We start from the raw sequence: 23,018 nt of genomic DNA, 5'->3' as shown, positions 1-23,018 counted from the left end.
ATACATTTATAGCACGTGTTAATGTTAGAATTCATATGACATGATGTTGTTGGATGTCTTCCATAAGCATACTCTATAGGATTGTTGAGTGCACAAAGAATTTAGTTATTGCATTTTTTAAATAGCTGAAACCCAGCCATGTTTTTTAGCAACTAGATAAACACACATTATAAAAAAAAATCTGAGAAAAATATTGGAAGACAATAGCCTGATATCACAGAGTATTTTTATAATATCAGAAATTTAAGAAATAACAACATAAAAATCTTTAGATATTTATTTATTTTTTGAAATCCTGGAAATTATTTTTTTCATTTCATTTCATAGCCACAGTATGGTATATATGTCTAACATTTCAGCATTCAGGGTAGCACAGTGGTGCACTATTGCCTCACAGCAAGAAGATCTTGAGTTCATTTGTCCAATGTGGAGGTTATATGTATGTTTTACACTGTCAGCACCTCTGTGACCTTAAAATAGATGAGCAGAAGAGGATGGATGGATGGATGGATTAAAAAAGCATTAAAATTCATTTAAAGCTAATTATGTCATTTTTAATGAAATACAAAGTTAAAGACAGTTTCAAATATGTACAATGAGTTCAGGAGTGAAAGATCATTAGGTTTGTGTTTAAGTTGTTAAAATGGGCCCAAAAAGAACTAAAAAAAGAACAAAAAGAAATAAAATACACTGCAGGAAGGAAGGAAGTTGACCAACAAAAGTCAACGAAGGCAAAAACTGTGAAAATAAATTATAGAAACCAAAACAATGAACACGTACATGGCCCAGGGGACCTCAGTAACTGAAAGAGAGGAAAAGACATGGATGACATAATAGGAAAGAAAATACTAAAAAACACAAAGAAAGAGGATTAAGGAAAAAATCCATGAGCTTTTGTGGTAACTGAAAAAATGTTCTCAACAAACTGATTACTGAAACTGCTCTCCTCCAGCAGAAAGCACAGCCAGCAGGGCAACAAGGCAAATTTGGAAGTTTGAAAAAGTGATCACTCGATACTTCTGGTCAGATCTTTAATTGGGTCTGTTTGTTTAACCAAGTGTGACACTCCCACAACCCTCGATCCACTTGTTACCTCAGGATTGTAGAGCCTGCAGTAGTGTCTCCTGGCTCAAAAAAAACAGCCAAACTAAACACTGAGGTCCTCGAGGTCTCTGAGCTCTGTGTTATTCCTGCTTTCTTCCTCCCTCTCTCCACTTTGCACAATACGCTTCTGTTCGCCTTTTCAACAAAGCCTCTTTTATGTGTTAAGCAGTGTGGTTTTAAATGGCTGAGCCAAACCACATCAGACCATTGAGGAGGAAATAGGTGAGCTGTTGTCAGCGGAGCGTGACAGCAAGTTCACCCAGGCTCAACTCAGAAAAAGAGACCTTAATAAACAACCTCAGAATATTTCATCTGGGAGGGTCTTGAGATGGTGAATACTGGTTCCTGTTGCAGTGTCTCACTCAGGTTGTGCATGTCGTTTCAGCTCCGTGTTTAAAGGCTCAGCAGTGTGCGTGTACAACATGGCGGACATTCTCACAGTCTTCAACGGGCCTTTCGCTCATAGAGAAGGGCCCAACTTTCAGTGGATTGCATTCCAGGGGCGCATCCCCTACCCAAGGCCTGGAACTGTAAGTTACATTTAGGTCACACAGTCATTTTTTATTGCTTTTTCATGATATGATAACCGATAATTAATAACATATGAGCATATGATCTACATATTGAAAAAGTGAACTCATCTCTAAGATTTCTAGAGATCGCCTCTAGAGAAGTATGAAATCTTTTGATACATTCATATTGTTTTATATTCTAAATAACATTTCCAAACAATTTAAAGCCATTAAACAATAAGTAATGTATTTTCTCTGCAGCAGGACTTGCAATACTATTTTCTGTTTATTTAAATTTTCATTAATTGATAAAAAGAAAAAGAACTTGTGGAAATGAATGAATGATATTTTGTTTTTGCACTGTTCAAACCCGCCCTATGTTTCTGCAGTGTCCTGGTGGAGCCTTCACACCTGACATTCAGACAACAAAGGAGTTCCCAGATGATGTGGTGACCTTTGTCCGCAACCATCCTGTAATGTTTAACGCCATCTATCCGGTGGGGAGGAGACCCCTGGTGGTTCGTACGAATGCTGATTATAAATACACGGCAGTGGCTGTGGACCAGGTCATGGCCGCTGACGGCAACTACCAGGTGCTCTTCCTTGGCACAGGTACGCGTTCTGCATTTCAGATACAGAAACACTTTAAATATGGTTTTTGTACACATGTGACAAAAACAATATGACTGCATTCTACAGGCCTCAGCTTTCTGGTATTAGTTCTGGTATTTAAAAAATACCTTAGACAGGTGTCTCATGCAGAATATTTCCGATAGATGTAATTTTGTATTGAAATACGATAGAATAGTCCTTTATTGTCATTGTTCGTGCAACAAAAAACAAATATTTCGTAGCTCTTCAGCTGTTTTGACAGCAAAAGACAACAAGAGACTATACTATAAAGATAAAAGAGCTAAAGGTCAACAGAGCTTTAGGGAGGGAAGAGGGGCTTACTGGTTACTGCCAGTGGGGAGAAACTGTTTATTTTATTTTTTTATCTGTTAGTTTTGGACCTGATTGAGCTTAATCTTTTCCCCAGAGGCTGATGTCTGGGGTGGGTGTGGTCCATTATAATACAACTAGCTTTCTTTTACAGCTGTTGTAAACACAACCAAAGGAAGGTCTTATTTACATTAGACGATAATACACTCTGCTGCCCTCACCACTTGTTTCAGATCTTTCCTGTTTCCTGCTGTGCAACAGCAGGTCAGAAGGTTCTCTACTGCTGACCAGTAGAAGTTCAGGTCAGCAGGTGATGAGGGAGGTGAGTGTGCTTTAACTTCCTTAAGAAGTTAAGCCCCTCTCTGGCTTTTTCCACCTGATGAGAAGATGCATGAGGTCCAAGTGAGGTCAACAAAGCCCTGGTAGTACAGGCATAATAGTCCAGGTATTACAGGATGGGTGTTGGCCTCTTAAAGAGCAGTGGGATGCATTTTCCTTTGTTTCTTCACACAAAAAAATATAAAAACGAACCAGCCAGACTACCAGCATCTCAATATTTTAATTTTACTAGCTCATTTAAATATATTTAATAGAAGTGAGATCAATGTTTGCGGTGAAAAGACACTGTGTATAAAATAAATACAAACTGGATTCCATATAAGACCTACATCATGGCATCAGCACATTCAAATATAGCCATCGTCTTTTCCGAAGACTGTGGCACCACCATATTCCTGTTCTAGGAAGGTGAGCTTTAAGTGCTACTATAAATTCATTTACAATGACATGCAGTACACAGAGGCTGATAGTGACATTTTCTTTCTGAACAGGTTATTGCTTGGAAACTCAATGACACAGCTGGTTATCAGATACACAGATAAGCTGGAGTACTTGTGTTGTTGCCACTCAGCTCAAACAGGTCAACATGGCGCTGCATGCAGTATAAATCAGTGCACAGATAGATCAGAGCAAAAGATAAAGTCCATTAAGAGTAGATTTTTTTCCATTACATAAGGAAGAAGGACCTATGATGGATTGCCACTTTTTTAGAAAGTCGCTACCTCCTGAGTATAAGGTTAAATGAGGGACACCATTGTAAGACATCACTTAAATGTCAAGTCATTGAAAATACTAGAATGACTTGCACTTGGAGAAATAATTTTTATGAACAAATTGTGCTATTAAAAAAAAGGCCTGACAGAAAAAAATGTAATGCTAAAAGTTGCATGTGATCATTGAGATAAAGCAGAGTACATGTGATTATTTTCTAAACAGCCTAAATGTATGAACAACACTTTTCTCATTTTCAACCCATTCACCACCATGATAATACTGTTATCATGGTGGTGAATGGGTACCGTTTTATGGTGCTGCGTGAGTACAAAAGGCTGAGAAAGTGGTGGGCTGATATTTACAGACGACAACATGAATGCCATAAGCAGATATACCAAAATACTGGCTGACAAGATGACACCCAGTCTCCAGAAACCTGTCATGTATCAGAAATATTCCAATGATCCAAAGCTCACTGACAAAGTAAAAAAGTGAAAATGCCAGACCCATTAAATCATTACATCTATGCTGTCAGTGCATCATAAGTGCAAAACCTTCTGAAACGCTACACTGCAGCCTATACCATAATCTAACACCATGACCTGACGTGCACATCCCTAGATATTACACAATATGTGAAACATACATTTTGGTAACAATATCAGTCACTTACATTAGCTGCATGGTAGGCTCTACATAGTTTTGCTGCAGAAGTATAACTTAAGCATTCGAAGTGATGCAGTTCCAAAAAGGTTCTACAGTTCTGATTTAGTTGACAGGCAATATTGTGCAACAGCTTGCTGTGTAGTGAATATTTGTCAAATATATGCCAGTGTGTTTCTGTGCTTAAAAACACCAGATTTCGATAATAGAAAAATGTGTGTTTGTTAGCAGAAGTATGTGTGCATTCATGCTTGTAATTGTCCACGTGTGAACATTGGCATTCAGCAAACTGCTCTGGGAGTCTCTCGCCCAGCTGCCGGTGTTTATCGAGCAGCCTCTCCTTTCTGTTCCTCCTGCCTTGATTTTTGAAGAGTAGCCAGTGCCGCGTACCCATATCTGCTCCTGAAATGGCGCTTTGTCTCAAGGATGAGGGAGACGCTCTTATCAGGCATTTCCAGGAGCTGTTACTGTACCCCCCTCCTCCTTCTCCTCCTCCCTGCTCTGCTGCTCAAATTCCCAGGCCAAAAGAGCAATACTGATGAGGGTAGAGCTGCGTTTTGCCCTTTTTGTGGTCCTTGACCTGCCTTAAGAGCTTCCATTCCCACTCCTGTCACAGCTGATTTTGTTTCTGGAAACTGGTCGTGGCTATCATGCCTAATTCAAAAGCAAACATGGGCAAAGAAAAACAGACTGCTGGTGGAGCTGGTGGTTTTTTTTCCACCAGCAGTCGTGTTCTGCTTTTACTGATGCCTCACAACTCTAGATGTTCATTGCTGCGTAGCCGTATCTGTTTCACACGGTAATTAAATGCATGTGTGTGGTTGGAACTCATGAGACGTGTGCTTTTTTGCCCTTCAGACAAAGGTACAATACAGAAGGTGATTGTGCTACCCAGCAACCATTCCCTGCATGACGATCTGATCCTGGAGGAGCTGGAAGTGTTTAAGGTCTGCTCTCTGTATTTCTCCCTTCTCTCTTTTTTTTCCTCTTTCACTTTAATCCCCTTTCTCCCCTTAAATCAAAGGCTGGGACTGGGAGGAGGGTGTGTTTGGCCACTACACAAAGACCAAGGGCAGACAGACAAAAGGCAGGGTGGCATTTGGGAGATGGATGTTCTGTAGTGCAGAGCAGTGTAGAGTGATGAGAAACATGCTAGCATACTCCAAGTCTGGAAGTCGCCCTCAAGTGAACCTTTGCATATGTTGTTTTATCTTAGGTGATAGACCTGTGATCAGAAGAAAAAGTCTCCTTTGATCTTTCTACCACAAATGGTGCCACACATAGACTTCAATCTAAAGAGAATTTTCTCTTTAGAAGACATAATTTATTTCTCAGGCTACTAAAGACATCTGTCCAGAGTTATTCTAGAATCTAGACTGATTTGTGCTTTTTTGCACCAGCATTGCAGTCCTTGTGATTATGTTTGCTTTGCAAGCTCTTTTTCAAGATCAAGAGGTGTCTTGAAGTCTATAAAGTTAATATCATAAATATCAACATCTATAAAGTAAAGTAAATATCAGGTTATCAGGTCTTATGAAGGGATGAATCCCAATTTTAGTTTTTTTGGTTCACCCCATCATAAATATGTAGGGAAGAGGTCAGGCAAGAGGTACAACAGTTAGTCTACTGCCATTGGCAAATGAGGGTGGAGGCTCTTTCATGACCGATTGTTGGCTTCTTATCTTATCATAATTGATGGAAATATAAATGCAGAAAGTATGCATTAATAATACCATCTGGGAAACATATGACTGGCAACAGCTTCATCTTCCAGCATGACAACAATCACAAACATACTGCCAGTACAGCAAAAGGATACCTGGATAGAAAAACATACAATAGAAAGCTATCAGCCATGGACTGGCCTCCCCAAAGCCCTGACTTCAGCATTATTGAAGCAGTGTGGGATCATCATAACACAGAATAGAAACAAAAGCAGCCAACATCCAACGAAGAGCTTTGAGGTTCCTTCAAGAAGCCTGGAGAACTATTCCTGTAGAACACGCTATAGGCAATAGCTTCATAGGGCCTGATTTATTTTGGACTGTATTTCATGAAACAAGAACTCTGAGAGCGCCCATTCTTTGCTATATAATTACCATAAAGTCTGGTATTTGTATTCTCATCTAAGTGTTATGAATTAAAATGTATATTTTCCAGAAAGTTCTACGTTTATTTCATCAACATACAAGATACAAGCTCTGAACTTTGTTTTTGTCTTTGCTGTTTTTCAGAATAAGGCTCCTGTTACAAACTTAAGAATATCCTCTAAAAAAGTAAGTATTCTGAATATGTTATGTATGCATCTGCTTATCTTAAGTGCACTTATATTGTTTAAAAACATTCACTGTCCAAGGCCACTACGTAATGCATTCAACAGTAATCTCCTGTGCGTGATAAGCCTCCCAAAGGCACGGAAATAATAAGCCGTTGTTTTTTTTTTTCTTGCGCCCTGCCTCATTTTCCTGTCAGCCGGCCACTTATTAAGACAAACAGGGCTGCTGACATTTGAACTGTTTACTTTGCAGCAACAGCTGTACGCCAGCTCGGAGTTCGGGGTCTCGCAGGTCTCCCTGCACCGTTGTCAGGCTTACGGCTCGGCTTGCGCTGACTGCTGCCTCGCCAGAGACCCCTACTGTGCCTGGGATGGACTGAGCTGCTCCCGCTTCTATCCCACTGGCAAAAGGTAGACAAACGTTTCCAGTTTGAGGGTTTATAGCTACAGTTTTCTACTAGTATTAAATTTAATTGTACCCAGTGAGGATTGCTTTCTTGCATTGCATGAAAAAAAATTCTGCAAGCCCCCAAACAAATTATTCAGTGGTAATAAGCACTGATAGGTGTTGACAGGAAACCCATTCATGGAGGCAAAACTTTTACAAGTCTTAAATAAACATTAGCGACTTTTACATTTTTCAATATTAAACACTATTTTTGTTCACTTTGATTATACTTAACATTTTGCAATTTGCAGGATTATTACAGTGAGGTTTACAGTAGCCAATGAAGTTACAGCAAATATCAAACCAATCGACTTTCCAAAGCATGGGAAGCAACTGATGTGCCACACGTTAAACTGGAATAGAAAGTTTTGCTCAAAATTTGTGAAGGCCAAAAGATCACGTGACTGCAATCCATCAGTGCACACTTCTGTGTAAACCAGATTCCACTTTTGTAGTTTCCCTTCCGGCGCCTAGACATAACACAGACGAGGAGGTATGAGCGACACCTCGCCTCTGCTCCGGTGTCTCTCTGGTTCCTTTAAGGACCAGCTGCCTGTCTCCTGACAGTTCAGTCAGACGCAGGCCAAATTTAGTTTGGTCGTAGAACAAAAGGCGCGTCTCTGTTTTTCTGCAGAGAATGTCTCTGAAATGTGTCAGCTGTTTACTTGCTTTTTTCCTCAAGCTGTTATATATGAGTGTTCTCCACCGAGTGGAAGAACATGGTCAGATTTTCCTCATATTGTTTTGGCAGCGACTGCTTCTTCCACCATTTCAATATGACAGACGGACGGTTGTTATGATTGTGTATTTTATTTTGTAAGCCATCGACCGAGTTTTTTTTCCCTCCTTCTTTCAGGAGAAGCAGAAGGCAGGATATTATGCATGGAAATCCACTCACTCAGTGTAGAGGATTCAATTTAAAAGGTAATTAAAGCTCCGGAAATATCCTTTTAAAGGTAACAATGGCTCAAGGCATCATGATTAATGTGAAAGATTCAAAACAGAGCTAAAAGAGGTTTAGTTATTAGACTAATATTTGTATAGGTGGCCAGAAACATGACTCTTCATGAATGCTAATGCTGTTTTGATAAACTAGATTTGTAAGTTTTCTTCCCTAATGTAAGTTCATTTGAGGTTTACACACAGCCTGTGCCTGCAGATATTTCTGTGTGTGTTCTGCTAGCATTTAGGCCTATTTTTGAGTCCGTACTCCAGACTTCATTCTTCATGAATATATATCCAGTCCACTAGCAGGTGCGGTTTAATGAGAGGAGAGAATCGGCTCCCCAGAGTGTTCAATTTCCATGAACACTTTACTTTACTAAATTAACACGAGCGTGGGGAACCAGCCATATGGCCATTACCGCTAATTAGTCGCAAACCTGTCATACACCCGACTGAGTGATGAACCATTTAGATAGAAGAAAAATGACACAGTTAATAAGTGAATTGGTTTGATACATCAAAGTGTATATTGTTAGTGGAAAATGAAGTCTGGGGTGGGGTTCGGTTGTGCCGCAGGTGTCAGACTAAGCTTTGAGTCAACATCTCGCTCTCACTGTCGAGGCTTGAGACAGATTTGAGTCCATCTGTGCTCTTTGTGTCTGTCAGCAAATGACGTACGAATTGCCTTTCTTGACCCTGTGCATGTGTCTGCCTGTGTCTGCGTGTGTGTCTTTGTGTCTGTTAGCCTACAGGAACGCAGTGGAGATGACACAGTACGGCGTAAAAAACAACACCACTTTTCTGGAGTGTCTTCCCAAGTCTCCTCAGGCGTCTATTCGCTGGCTGATTCAGCGAGACAATGACAGAAGGAAAGAGGTCTGTTTGACATTTAAAGCACTTTAATGCATTCATAATTCCATTAACATTGACCTCCAAGAGGTCAATGTTACGGCCCACTTTAGCTGCAGAATTTAACAAGATAAACCCTTCACGATGCAAGCGATTTGATTAGATGTCCTGTTGTCAGCCCGTAGGGGGTTGCTCCAGTGTTTGGTTAAATATTACAGCAAAGATTAAACATGTCGTAACAATCCAGTGAGCTCATATGAGTTATCAGGATGTGCACTGCCTGAGGAATGACACTCTTAATGCTTATTGGCAGGGGAGCATCGTAATAAGTGTTGATACAGATCAAACATGATATGGGCCTTTACTAATGGCTAGACACACTCAATGCTCAGTGGGGAAACATTTTGCAAATGTTTGACGGCACTTAAATAGAGGGAGCATTTTAAAAGGCAGCGAAAGTTTAAACAAAGCTGGCCATGATGAAAACACATCTTTTATGCATTTAGCTCTCACCTCTGTCGAGCAGGGTTGCATGGGGGGGGGGGGTTCTTAAAATAAATCACTTCAGTTTTATGATGTGTAATCACTGGAGCCTTTTCCAAACTGAGGCCAGACTGATTTGGAAGTAGTATGCTGTATGCAGTAGTAGACTGTCCTAAGCTGTAGGACGAGTCTCATGAAGCTTCAAGCGCTTCAAGCACATACACCTAAAATACCTGTCATTGCAGTGACTCCCTGGCAACCTCTAGTCCCTAGGGAAAAATGTGTGTTCCCTAATTGGTTGGCAAGTGGTTGGTGTAGGTTGCTGCCTGTCACTTGGTGAAATCGATTGCAAGGAGAGCACTGCCCCAAAAACTCCCTTATTAGTGCATTGATCGCACAGATTGCCACAGTGGCTTGTAGTTTGCATGGAAGGCCTTGTCTGCAAACACTTGCTAACTAACCTCTGAGTTATAGTGAAACTTCTAACAGTGCGAACCACATCTGAATCAGAGAATGTCTGCCTTCAAATTAAAGGTTGTTCCTTACTGCTGTAACAACACCTTTTTAAATGGAGCAGCTTTTGCTATGAAGACAAATAGTCTCTGTTTCCACTTTAAGTCACACTCTTCACAGTTTTGTTACTGCTTAAGCAAGTAGTTGACAGGGGTTTACAGACAAGTAAGAAGCATTCTATATAAAGTACAGGCAATGACATCAATATCCTGGTGACCAAAGCATTTGCAATGAAGTTTAAGTCTTTAACTTTCAGGTGGCCAAACCAACACTTAAACTTCCCACAGCTCTTAGGGTTAAATTAACATTTCAGGCATACTTTTAGTCATTATTGACTATAATTTTGAGCAGTAAAATATAAAATTTGGGGTACTTCAATTTTTTTCAGAAAAAATTATGCATTCACAGTTTGCCGTCTTCCGATCTTCTAATCAGTAATCATGAATAACTGAGACTTGAATGTCCTAGTCAAGTCTCGCCACTCGCCATCCCTCTTGATAGCACCAAGATATTTATTACAGGCATTTATTTAGCCAGTGGATAAAAGCACATGCATAAATGAATAAACATGTTTCCTAATTTGACTTTTGAGGGTGTGACAAGTCATACAACGATCATCCTTGCCATTGCACAATTTTCTGACAGGCTTCTTATCAGGATTTCTTAAGAGTCTCTCTCCTATAATGTCTCCAATCATGCAATAAATCTGTGCCCTATGTTATTGAGTGACAAATTAAAGTAAAAAATAACCATACTAGAGGAATAAACAACGGTCTTACAAGCTATAGTCCCTTTATTAATGTTAAAAATGTTAGTCTTCTCATAGGTGTTCATTAGCTGATTGCAAAGAGTCCTTATCCTGGCGGTGCACCATAATTTTGCGAAACATTCTTGAATAACGACAATAAAGAATCTTATCTTATTAATCATTAAGTGATCCCTTAAATCTGCATTTTTAGCCAGGATTTTTGTTGTATATTTTTGCAGGTTAAGCTGAGTGACCGCGTCTTCTCCACCGAGCACGGCCTCCTCATCCGCTCTGTGCAGCTGTCCGACCAGGGTCTTTACTACTGCCTGACCTCCGAGAATGGCTTTAAACGCACCGTCGCCAAAATCCGTTTGCATGTGCTGAGTGAAGCCATGGTGAGCATGCTGATAGACAAGCAGCAGTCGCCTTGGGCATGGGCCAGCTCTTTGCACCCCAAGGTCCTTTTGGCAGCCTTCAGTCCCGCAGAGAACCTGGCAGTGCAACAATACTGCAAAGAGAGAAAGGAGCTCAAGAACCTCCAACAGAGGCAGCAGCAGCAGCCATCGGAGCCGCCCGGACCTCTCAGAGGGGATTTGGCCAAACTGAAACCATTGCTGGACCGGAGGAAGAGCCGCAATAGACGCAATCACCCAGAGGACTGACAGAAGGAGCTTGCAGCTGCAAAAACGGACATGCACAACTTCCTATAGTCCCCACAAAACAGTTACAGATCCCCATATTCCAACTTTCATCTCAACCTCAGAGCTCCGTAGTTGATAGACATTAGAGGGAGAAGCATGGGGAAATGTTATATAGCAATAGTCCTTTTTTTTTTGCATGAGGTACTGTGACCAGAAGGCTGTGACATGAGCCATTCTTTTTTTTTCACAGTCACAACACAAATCAAAGCAGCCCTATTATGACTGCCACTAAGAATCTGTTGTCTCTGCTGACATTGCTAACCATAATACATGTCAGGTCGCCGCTATATTTTAAAGCGGGAGTAGAATTTGAACTAGTTGGACAAAAGCTCACAGTCAATTTGTGCTTCTTGAAAGAAGAGGGAAGTCATTTAAAAAGCTCGTGTTAAATGGAGCTGTTTGAAAAGGGACAAGCAATAGGCAGATGCATGTTTATTAGATGCTACTCCTTTTTGAATATTTTATTTTTTAACTAACCAAACGATTAAATTATGGGACACTCTACAGGACTTTGAGAATATATGTAGTTAGCATACTGTTTACAAAAACAATGGTCATGCTAAGAGCCCACGGCAATAAAAAGTGTGGTGTTGGAGGGACGAAAGTTAAAACTCTATTAGTTCAAAGGCCAAGCTTTACGTCCAGTGCTGATGCTACCCAAATGGCAATTCTTGTTGCATACATGTCGTCTATATTTATTCCTACTATTCAGATGTACATGTACTGTATGAATATGTGCCTCATGTGTAATCTGCATATTGTATCACAATTCTCTCATTTCCAACACAGACGCATGTTCATAGAAGATGTCTTAAATCCTCGCCTCGGTTAGATTTTAGCAACCAAGCTAGCAGATACGCACATTTTAATTAGTGTAAAACTACGCAGCTGCTGAAACACGACAGTATCCGTTATTGGATCCACATTTTCTGAGCTATCTCCAGCAACTTGGACATACTTTTAATTCAGAAGTAGTAATTGTCAGTGAGGTAGTCTGTGATTTAGAGCCTTCAACATATGTGAAAAGCCCATTTTTTTCCCCCTAAGCATAGTTAATGTAGATAGCGATTATTTGTTGCTTGTGTACAGAGCTTTTTGTTGTTGTTTCTCTGTTTGTTTGGATGTTTCATTCTTTTAATTTAATGTCGTGCCAGGTATTGTGTTTTAAATGTGTATATAATTTCAACATATTTCGCCAACTAACTGCGACTGTGTCTGCAAATTGTAGAGGCATACAGTATTATTTTGATTTTGAGAAAAAGACTTTCTAGCGTTCTCTCGTACAGATCTCTCCAGCATCATGTCAACAGTGTAATTTTAGTCTTATGAAAAATATGTATTTCTATTTATTAATGTCATGGTAGCCTGAATAAATTTGTTCAGATCACTCCCAGTTTTACCAACAAATCTTAGTGTTTACTGTACAACCACAGCACAAGCCAAACTTCTAATGGTCCTGTACATTTTTAATACTACAGTACTGTACAAAAGTTGGCAACGGGTCTGAATTTTACATTTTTGGTTCAAAGTGTATCAGTATGTACAGAAAAAGGTACAACAATGAGTGTGAGCAGCCATCCATTAAACATGGTGGAGGCTCTGTCTGTCACGGTTTGCCAGGGCAAGCCGTGTGGAATATTTAGGACCAGGACGCGGCAGCTCTGGTGCAGGTGAGTATTTATTAACAAAGGAAAAAACAAACAACAAAGGCACTGGGAACATGAAACTGGAACCTAAACTGGATAAAACTAACAAAACAAACCAGAAACGAAGATGCAGGGAGGTCCGGGGAAATACACATGGAGAGATGCAGGGAGACCGAGGGGAAACAACACAGACGAACCAGCAACTACTATGACAGAAGACACAACTTAAATACACTCAGAGAACACAGGGAGATTACACACAGGTGGGGAACACAGCTGGGAGTGATTAACGTGACGAGACTAGGGAGGCAAACTGAAAACACTCACATAAGACGCAGACCTTCACAATAAAACAGGAACTACGCATGAAAGGACACAAACTCAGAAATGCGGACTAAATACAAGAACACACGGCAGAACAGAGTAAACACTAAACAGAGGAAGAACAGAAAACACCAAACGCTGGGTCAAAAGGACCCAGGATCATGACACTGTCATTGTTTGGGGGTCTGGATTTCAGCTGGTGGTACTGGAGGTCTTGTGAAAGTTAATGGAATTATGAATGCATTAAAGTGCCATCACATTTTGATTCACTATGCAATAGTATACCTGGATAGAAAAACACAATAAAATGCCAACAGTCATGGATTAGCAAGAAAACTTTCAAATAGGACTCCATGCTTTCTTTTTCAAAAGTTTCCACTCCTGTACCAGTACCAGTTTGGAGGCTTTGTCTGAGTGGACAAAATTGCTCGCCTGAGGATTTAGTAGGGAGATTGAGCTTAAATTTTTGTTGAGCCTCTGGTGTGTAACCCTGTGGACTCCACTGAAAACTGCAATTTAGTCTCTGGGTAGTAGCTGGATACCAAATATCATCACCAGTATTCACTGGTGCTTATTTCAAAGATTTGGACAGCCTGACACAGACGTTAAGTTTCACTTTCAATTTAAAGTTCACGGTGAAATCACATGAAACACTCATGCAAGTGGATATAAGAGTAGATCCAAGAGTGATGTAAGCGTAGTAAAAGCACTAACAGCACTGTACTTCACAAACAGACAACATTAAGAGTTGCCAAATATTTAGATCATACCTGGACATGGAAACTTAAAAGGATTCAGACTTTCAAACAGGCCTTGTACACCAAATCTCAAGTATAGGTGCAAAGAGACTTGCCTTTTTTTAATCTCAATAAAACGCTTTACAGTATAAGTGACAAGCAAGATTCTTGTGGAACAGCAGACTCAAAGACACCCATAGGACCTTGCAGAGGGTCATTTAAAACTACTAAAGAGTGGCAGAAATACGGTTTTTCTACCAAGCAATCACAAGTTCCATTCACAACCAGAGTATAGTGATCCCACCAGCTTTATTTTATCACTCTGTCTGATTTATAGGCCACTCAAGGTAAAGCAAGAGATGCAGAGATTTGTTTTAGCCATGGGGGCCATGCAAGCTGTATCCTGACCAAAGGGGATATACAGCAGATCTGCTTTCACATCCTGGTAATTATAAAGAACAATGCAGGAATAGGGTGTCGGATAACAGTCTGTCTTTTCCAGTATTTATTTATTTTAAATACACTAGTTCAGCAAAGCATACATTCACAATAATATTTAAATTCATGTACATTTCTTTCATAGGATGGCAAACTATTCCACATCTCTCTTCTCAGAGGTCTGATGCATTACCTGACAGTTAAGAGTAGTTTCCATGTGCTCTCCCTCTAGAAATCCCTGATACAGTTAATATTACAGTGTTTGCAATTAAAATGATACTTGGCAAATGAGTTCTTTACAGCTTTACAAAATCACAGTATCCCTCCCAGTTATCACAGGAGGTATAATAATTCAAAATAACGCAAAAACTTCCAAAAAAGTGCGAGTCTATATCAAAACGTTTGATGTAGCAGCTTCAATGCACTGTGCTCATACAACAAACAGTAAAATGAATGATTCATTCATCCAAGGTTTGCTTTGCTTTTCCTCCTCACACAGAAGAAGGCAATTAAACACACAAAAAAGATGATCACACCTGCAATCAGCAGGACTTGCTGTACTATCTCCAACATATCAATGCGGGAGAGAAGTTCCCTCTTAAACATGTCAGCAGTTTTATCATCCAGCGTTGCCGTCTGGTTACACAAAGGACACAGAATATGAAAAAAACGACTTATTAAAAAAAAAAGTGAGCAAACAGGCTTTGCACATATTTTTTTACTTTTACGTACCTCATTCATCCAAGCAAGAGGTAATAACGTGTGATCTTTCACTTTGTTTAGCACCCTGCAGGACAAAGAGTTAATTAATTCATATTCACTGCTCTTAAAATGTCTTTCTTCGGCTAGTTTTAAAGATTAGGAAATTTGCTTAGTCACATTCTTATATAAATATAAGAATATAAATAGCTCTTTCATGTAATTTCTCTAAAGCTACAGCTAGCCATAGTTAGCTTATGGCAAGAGATGCATTGAGACAGATAAAAAGCACCTAAATAACTATATTCAATTATTGCTTGGTTGAAACAGTAGTAAAATGCCTCTAACTGTCTAAAAACATTTAATTTTGCTATTTTCGTAATGCCATAAGTCAAATTAACTCCAAGATGGTTAATGCTATGTATTAGCAAACTGATGTTGTTAGCTAAGGCACGTGTAAAGAAAATAGCCGATAGTTTTCTAAATTATTCGCATTCCAGTGCAAGACAAGCTATCCAAATTCTTGAGCTTAACTTAAATAATTGCCTAACACTTGCCAGGATCCCACAGTTATCCCATTTTTCCTTAGCCCAAGTCATTTTCTCCTGATTCAGTAGCTCTATTTTTTTTTGTTTAGTTAGACTGCTTAGTCCTGGGTTCTTTACACTGTTGGTAACTCAAGCCACCACACTGTAGCCTTTTGGACATTTTTCATAATTCTTCAACTGGCATACAAGATTGCAAAAAGGCACCTTCATACTGAAAAAAGTCATGTAAGAGTTACAAATTGCTTTGGAAGGGCATAATTGTGTTCTGTCTGTCTGCATCCTTCCACAGAATTTTTGTTGAATCTACACAAACAGCAAATTTTCACCTCTTAATTCCTTTAAAAAGGTGAACGATAACTTACGTAATGTCTTTTGCTGGTCCATACATCATATTGATTTGAATTCTCTTGGCAAAATTCAGGGTAAAACCAGTAATCTAGTGGAAATATACAATAAATAAAAGTTAGCATCAACAAACTCCTGTTGTTCCTAAAATGTAAAAAAAAATAAAATAAAATAACATTGGTTCATACAGGTTCCACATCCAGGAAAGTTTTATGGTGCTCTTCATCTGGGTGTAGGCCCAACACAACCTCCCGTAGATATTCACTGCCTTGAAGGAAGTGGGGCAAAGAGATGAAGATTGGTCTACCTGTTAAGATGACAAACACAGAATTAAAAGCTGCTGGGCGGACTGATAAATCCTTATAACTTTAGGATGCATGAATTTCCAATTGAGTCATGATATGCTGTATGCTGACTGACCGTCTGAACAGGAACTGATGTCCAGCGCTCCAGCCAAGGTGCAGTTTTTGGTTTTTTCATAATTTCTGCAGAAACATTTATTGTCTGGGTTGTCCACAGGAGAGGCTAGAGTGGATGGTAGGAGGCTGTAGCGGTAGACCTCAATACCTTTAAGATTCATAGTTGCCTCATAGCTAGCTGACACAGACCTGAAGACAAACAGATAAGAAGTCAATTCAGGTTCATCTTTGGCTGCACAGGGCAACTTTATTCACACAGGAGTATATAAGAAAGCTCTGACCCCTAGTGGTTACTGATAGGATGAAGTCCAAAGGTTACAGTAAAGCTCCAACACTTGCCTTTCCAGGAAATATCAAGAGATCTTGATATCAGGCACGATCAAATTAAATTTTACTTACAAATGAAATTCTTTATCACCTGCAGATGTCTGATGAGAAGAAATAGACGGGTACATCCTTATCCATAAACGGAGCAAAGGAAGAACCATCTAAGGAAAAAAATCAGGGAAAAATCTGTTCATAAGGGTAATTCATCTGCATCAGGAGCTGTAGAAATATGTTACATGTACATGAACACATGTTACTTTATCCTACGTACCTGTCCCGTTGATCATGTCACAATATGTATCATTCCAAAAGCTTAATTTCCTGTGGGACAAGATTGAATTTGTCAGAAACATTGACAATTGACAATTGGATTTAACAACAAAAATAAATAAATGATTGTAGTTAAAATACATGTAACATCTAATTATCCATTAAACTAATTTTGATCAAAGATACGGACTTCAAATGCAGTATTTTTAGTCATAATTGTACTCACGTCTCTCCTCTCCATCTGTCAATTACAGACACTTTTGAAATGTCATCCTTTCCAGTGAAGACATTGTAGGGGCCATCAGTGGTACCATTATACTGTGGAAAACATATTTCATTCAAATTTGTTAAATAATTGATTTTTATGCTGCATTTGCCATTTGGTACAAGTGTTTACTTACAGGTAAAAATAGGCCGATGGTGTCTTTCAATATTGGGTCATGGTAACCCCACAACAGCTCCTTAACTGTACGGTGTTGGAATAGGGAAGAATTTGTGCTATTTATGACCATGTCTAGCAAGATATGTGATGCTGGAGGAAGCAATGAATAGGCCCCCTGAAAGAAAATCCAAAACACAAACCCTTACATTTGGAAAATGCTATCATCAATGAAGGTATCACAAAAAAAAGCAATATGCTTCCATATGTACATATATTAAATGTGCAAACAAGAGCAGCCGTTGTGTCAACACTCATAAACTGCTCATAAAGAAAAATTGCCATTGACTTGCCACTTGTCTGTATGTTCCACCCTCAAACACAGTAAGAGATTTGTGTGTGTGTGTGTGTGTGTGTGTAAGTATAAAGGTGAATATCAAACTGAGTTTAGACAATAAATTAAGATGAGCTTAAGCAGCATTATAAAGAAAAGTGGATCAAAAATCTCCCAACACAGCGTGACAGACTGATAAAGTCATACAGAAAACAATTAGTTAAAGGTAGTGATGATAAAGGTGATACTAGATAACACTGAGGTGTCTATAATTTTTCACAAAAGAGAATTCTTGAGAACTTTTTTTTTACGCCTGTATAAAAGGAAGTACCACTAATCTCCTAAAGCTATTCTAAGCATTTCAAAACCTTTTCTCAGAGTGTGAGTGAATATGCAAACATGTTGTATTTTTTGCAAACTTCCAGATCAACTTGGCAGTTAAGCCGCCTATTCATTAAAAGCGTTAAAGTTGTCAGAGTAAGTTGTTGGAGCTGTCAGAGAGATTAGCTTCCCATATTAGCATTTTTGGCTATACCATATACTATCTGCTGGTAAACATCATACTAACCAACCAAGTATATTGGGTAATATATGTATAATGTTAAAATTAAGATTAGTGTAGATTTGCTATTTTAGTGTAGCTAAATGCATTTCAAATTCAGGTCAACTTCTTTGCTAATCAAAGCCCCATTCGTCTAGCAAGTAATATTCTATTTTTCATCCATTCTCTTCCATTTATCCAATAGTCAAGAGGCAAGGAACACCTTAGAGAGGTTGCTAACAGAGAGACAACAACCACCATGCTAACCACTGCACCACCATGCTGCCCTCAATATTCAGTTACCAATTTGTGCACTTGTTCCAGACCTGGAGGTCAGCACCCTGTTCCAGCAGGTGTGTTTAACAAACTCTCAGTCTAACCCTTAGCTCTGAGTTGATTAACTCTGATTTAGGAAACTCAGCTTTTTGGGTTCCAGAATAGCTAGTTTGTTAATTTCAGCACAGTCTGAACAGTCTCTATTTTTGTCCCGTGGACTGAAGAATGTAAATGTGGATCTGTACAGCAGGGGGAAAAGAGGAATTGTAACTTTCAGCATCATCAACTCAGTCATTTTTAACCCAACTTAAATTTCCCCTAAGAGATTAAAGGCTTAAATCCTGTCAAATTTTACCTTCCAGTTTTAAATGTAATGAATAGGCTGTAAAAGGAAAGAGCATAAAGACCTGTTGGTGACCATATGAAACCACCCATTGTGAGGGAAAAATGTGTATTCCCTGACTGGTTGGCAGATGGTTGCTAGCGGTTGCTGGCATTTTCTGTGAAACTAAAGATCTCGTCAAACAGGCCTACAGATCGATCAGTGATCCCATAGTAACAGCTGTTCTCTAGAGCCCCTTTTCCATTAGTACCTACTCGGATCACTCGCCATGGTTTTCAGAGTTTTCAATTTGATCATAGTACCTGGGATAAGGTACTAAAATGAGTACAGGTGATTTCTAGAGGTTGGTGAGAGTCGTACGCATGAAATTGATCCCAAATATGTATACGGTACTGGACCAAAAATCACCCAGAAACTGGTTTGGTCCTAGCAAAAGTGAAGGTGAATGGGTGCAGTGGTCACTTGTAATTTTCATGGAAGACACTGACTTGGCTGCAAACATTCCCAAACTACTCAGAATGACACAAAGAACATTTGCTTTTGAGGTTAAAGTTGTGCCGACACATTTAAAAAGGTGCAACTTTGACTTTGAAGGTCATGGTCACCGTTTTTGGCTTGTATCTACCATCTCAAGGAGGTTTTTGATGCAGCACTGCTTTACTGCTGATTTACTGCATCACCCAGAAACCACTAACCAGCCACCAGTCAGGAAATATACATTTTTCCCCAGCGATTCGAGGTTTCCAGATGTGGTCGCTGACAATCTATGTAACCGAGGCCTTTCTTAACTACTAATTTCATTTTTCATACATCTGTCATACATTTTTAAATGTTGCTCAGCATTACTTATTGACTATATGTGTGAACATTTTCAACATAAAATGCTAACAGACCATCTGCAGCATAGATTCAAGAACTTAGAAGTTATTAGTTATTAGTATATTGCAGGGATTGTTAGAGTAATGTACAGTGAATGTTTCAGTCTAGTGTATAGCTGATGTGCTGTCCATAAAGTCACTGTGCTAACAAAAAGTTGTGGGCTATAGATTTAGTAGTGAATCTCCATGTGGAACCCTGTCTAAATATAACAAGTAACCACCTAACATCTAACTGGTTAGGTTTATAGCAGCTGAACCAGAGTTTAAGATCTCTTTCTGGAATAGAAAGCTCAGGATTTCCATTATGTCAAAGTTAACAAGCTCAGAGTTTGCAATAAATCCGCTTCCTTGAACAGGCCCCGGGTTCTTCAGTGGTATCACAAAAAAAATATAAAATTAATTAATTAATTAGTTCATGAAATAGTAACAAAAAATACACAATTTCTGCAATACATTGATGAGCCCTTTCTTTTATCCTTGCTTTCATTCGTGATTTAAATGAACCATCCTGGAAGATAGAGTGTAACCCTTCTTTCGTTATAAACAAAATGATACGGAGGGTCATAAGACAAAAAAGGTTTGGAATCTAAAATTAATGTTTGAAAAGCAAGCCAGCACAGCTTGCCTTGGCAAGTGCTCGTACTGGCATTAGAAAAGAAAAAAAAAAGGTACGGAAACTGTTAAAAGCAGAGCTGACACAAGTTGGGAATCACTATGCACAGCCCCTGACACTTACGGCCACTGCCAGGTTGAGTGAGGTGACTGTGTCTTCCTCTGGTCCCACTGACATGGATGGTTCGAAGATGGCACCCATGGGCAGCACGAAGGAGGCAGTATTATTGGGGTTGAATGTGACGTTCGCTTTGGGAAGATATCTTGTCCTTAATGAGGAGAGGGTCATGAATGCATGTGGTGTGCCATGAGATAAATGTGATAAAGGACTAAAACAATATTACTATACCAAATGACTTTGAAATTAAAATGATATGCAGGAGGAAAACAAATCCAACTTACTTATATGTGTACGGTCCTTTTTCCTGTACCTCTGGAAATGCACCTTCCTGCACGACCTGCTGTGGGTTTTTCACGTTAAAGAACCAGAACTGCCTGTAAATTGCGATCTCTGAAGATGCCCAGTTGTCATAAGCTGTCGTTCCAGGCTCAATGACAGCTTCCTAAAACCCCACAGACACACACACACACACAATCTATTTTTAACATGCCTCAAGACTGCCAGCAGGCCAGCAGCTCCCCTGATACATGAAAAAGGAGGATGCTCTGTTATTTTAAAAGATCGTTCAGATTTAGACCGTCTCTACAATGTCTAAAAAGAAATCACACATGCTTTTGACAGACGAAAACAAGACGGCACGCCTGGCTTTCTGCACGGCTTCTTGTTTAGTGCTTGGAGCAGCTTTCCACAACATACGCCTCTTCCCTCTCATTTCACCTGATTCACCTTGATCTCCACATACACACACACATACATACACACACTCACACTCTCTATCACTCCCTATCCTAATTCCAAGGGTGAAACATGAGCACCATACCTTCTTGACTGTCCTCTCAATGATCATGTCCCCCACTGGGATAAGGATGCCTCCCAGGATGGCTATCACCGCCCCAAACACAGATCCGGCTAAAAGCCCGCACTTAATGCTAAAGCAGCCCATGGTGGTGTGTGTTGCCTTCCTTCCAACCGTACGTCCGTCTGGCTGCCTGGCTGCTTGTTCTCCTTCTGTCTCTGTGTTTGTGGTGTGTGCTAGTATGTGCAGCTTGCCTGTGTATCAGGAACAGCAGCAGCAGCACAGGCAGGCGGTACTATCAGAGGAGTTGACAGAACAGCAAAGGCCAGGTAAAGGCACACACATATCTTGCAGGTGCCAGATAAATTAAGTTATATAATGACAAGACAGGATTATGGTTCAGCTGATAGGAGTTTTAACCTGGTATGAGTAAGCACTTTCTGGCAAGGTGATAACAGTTTGGCTGAGGAGAAAGGTTGAAACAGGACATGGGGTGCGAGTATAACGTGAGCAGGTTGTTATTGTAAATGATTTTGATTAGAGTTTATTCTTATTGCAAATTTTATAATAAAACCACTGACAAAGATGTATAAGAGTATATAATAGCAGTCCTTTCTTATTCTGATCCTTATTTTATCCATATGTATATCTAGTCATCTCTAGCCTGTTTTACTACTTCTACTCATTTACAGTCCTGGTGAAGACCACACAAGCTCAAAAAGAAGAAATACATAAATCATTAAGAATATTCCCATTATCGCAGTGCATATATAATGCCTTATCTGTATTTGTGTCTGTGTGGCTGAAAATGAATTGCACGTTATCTCGCAAAGATATTTCCCCCCATGCTTATCATGAGTCTATGTTGAAATTATTTTTTATTGTCATTATTTGTTTTGAGCTTGCTCAGCAGCAATATAATATTGATTACAATCATGCAAGGATGGAAAAATCATTTAAAGGTTGTTGTCATCTTTTGTGTTTCTTTAATTACATAGTCTGGCATGGTGAACAGCACTAAAATCGTTCACATTTGTTTTAGTTAATAGATTAATAGATGGGTCTTTCTGGCTATACAGGACTACGTGCTAAAAAAGACTGCATGCCTATTGTGCCATTTCAATATTATAAGCGGTGAGAAAGAAAATTAGCGTGGATTTGTTTTGACATTCATTCTTTATGGGCCTTATTCAAAATCACTGAATACTACACTTCCCATAATGCAACTGCCTTTAGACCCTCCCTGGGAAGCACACAGATTCTAAACATGCTTTCTGCTATGAAGGTCACGCTTCAAGCCGAAACCATAACAGCCCCTATGACATCACCCTGACATGATGAGGTGTAATTTTGTCCGATTACAGAAAGCTCTTCCAGTGTAACAATAGTCATTATAGTACTGCTTTCTACAGGGTGTATTTTACGCAATGTGACAAGCAAATTACTCCTTAGGTGTAAATCTATTGGAGTGCCTCTTTTAAACGTTCTGAATTCGTGCAGCTTGGTGCTGTGCAGAAAAATATCCACTCAGGATTTCCACCACATGCACTCTGAAGTTACGTGTTATTGCCACTAGAGGGCAGCACCACCTTTGCCTCGTTACTCGCTGCACCTTCAGCACAGTGGGCCTGCTTACACAATAATTCCATTACATATCTTTGCCAAAGGCCTGTCTCTGTCTGCTTAAACAAATACAGTTGTCAAACAGTATGAATCTCACCTGACTGACTTCATTGTTTATTGCAAGTG

At 39.6% G+C, this 23,018-nt stretch overlaps 2 protein-coding genes across 4 annotated transcripts in view; one reads left to right on the top strand and one right to left on the bottom strand.

The window, feature by feature from the left end:
- The window catches only part of sema3c (sema domain, immunoglobulin domain (Ig), short basic domain, secreted, (semaphorin) 3C), a 47,585-nt gene extending 34,962 nt beyond the window's left edge, over positions 1–12,623 (top strand). For all 3 annotated transcript variants that reach the window (XM_084909857.1, XM_084909858.1, XM_084909856.1), the window contains 8 exons: positions 1,490–1,634; positions 2,006–2,228; positions 5,133–5,221; positions 6,509–6,550; positions 6,803–6,960; positions 7,854–7,921; positions 8,688–8,818; positions 10,775–12,623. In XM_084909857.1, the coding sequence (XP_084765983.1) occupies positions 1,490–1,634; positions 2,006–2,228; positions 5,133–5,221; positions 6,509–6,550; positions 6,803–6,960; positions 7,854–7,921; positions 8,688–8,818; positions 10,775–11,197 (1,279 nt within the window). In that variant the 3' untranslated portion in view covers positions 11,198–12,623. The remainder of the gene's footprint in view (positions 1–1,489; positions 1,635–2,005; positions 2,229–5,132; positions 5,222–6,508; positions 6,551–6,802; positions 6,961–7,853; positions 7,922–8,687; positions 8,819–10,774) is intronic.
- Positions 12,624–14,420: 1,797 nt separating this feature from the next.
- On the bottom strand, positions 14,421–21,579 carry cd36 (CD36 molecule (CD36 blood group)). The gene is made up of 12 exons (XM_084909859.1): positions 21,294–21,579; positions 20,755–20,915; positions 20,477–20,621; positions 17,391–17,546; positions 17,216–17,307; positions 16,991–17,040; positions 16,811–16,880; positions 16,394–16,581; positions 16,162–16,280; positions 15,991–16,064; positions 15,114–15,168; positions 14,421–15,017 (listed from the first exon to the last, which is right to left on the bottom strand). Exons 1-12 carry the CDS (start codon positions 21,414–21,416, stop codon positions 14,844–14,846), a joined length of 1,407 nt encoding a protein of 468 aa, XP_084765985.1. The 5' UTR covers positions 21,417–21,579; the 3' UTR covers positions 14,421–14,843.
- Positions 21,580–23,018: the final 1,439 nt, after the last annotated feature.

The sequence above is a fragment of the Perissodus microlepis genome, chromosome 17 (genome assembly GCF_051167445.1).
Source record: "Perissodus microlepis isolate ML-2025 ecotype Zambia chromosome 17, ASM5116744v1, whole genome shotgun sequence".
Taxonomy (NCBI): Eukaryota; Metazoa; Chordata; class Actinopteri; order Cichliformes; family Cichlidae; genus Perissodus; species Perissodus microlepis.
This window is presented reverse-complemented; position numbering and strand designations above follow the sequence as displayed.

Excerpts from the sequence above, each read along its gene's own strand:
- cd36 (XM_084909859.1), bottom strand. The coding sequence starts at position 21,416 with ATGGGCTGCTTTAGCATTAAGTGCGGGCTTTTAGCCGGATCTGTGTTT. Across the intron at positions 16,281-16,393 it reads CATCAGTTCCTGTTCAGACG|GTAGACCAATCTTCATCTCT; the intron begins GTCAGTCAGCAT and ends TCATCTTAACAG. Across the intron at positions 15,018-15,113 it reads CTCTTGCTTGGATGAATGAG|ACGGCAACGCTGGATGATAA; the intron begins GTACGTAAAAGT and ends TTGTGTAACCAG.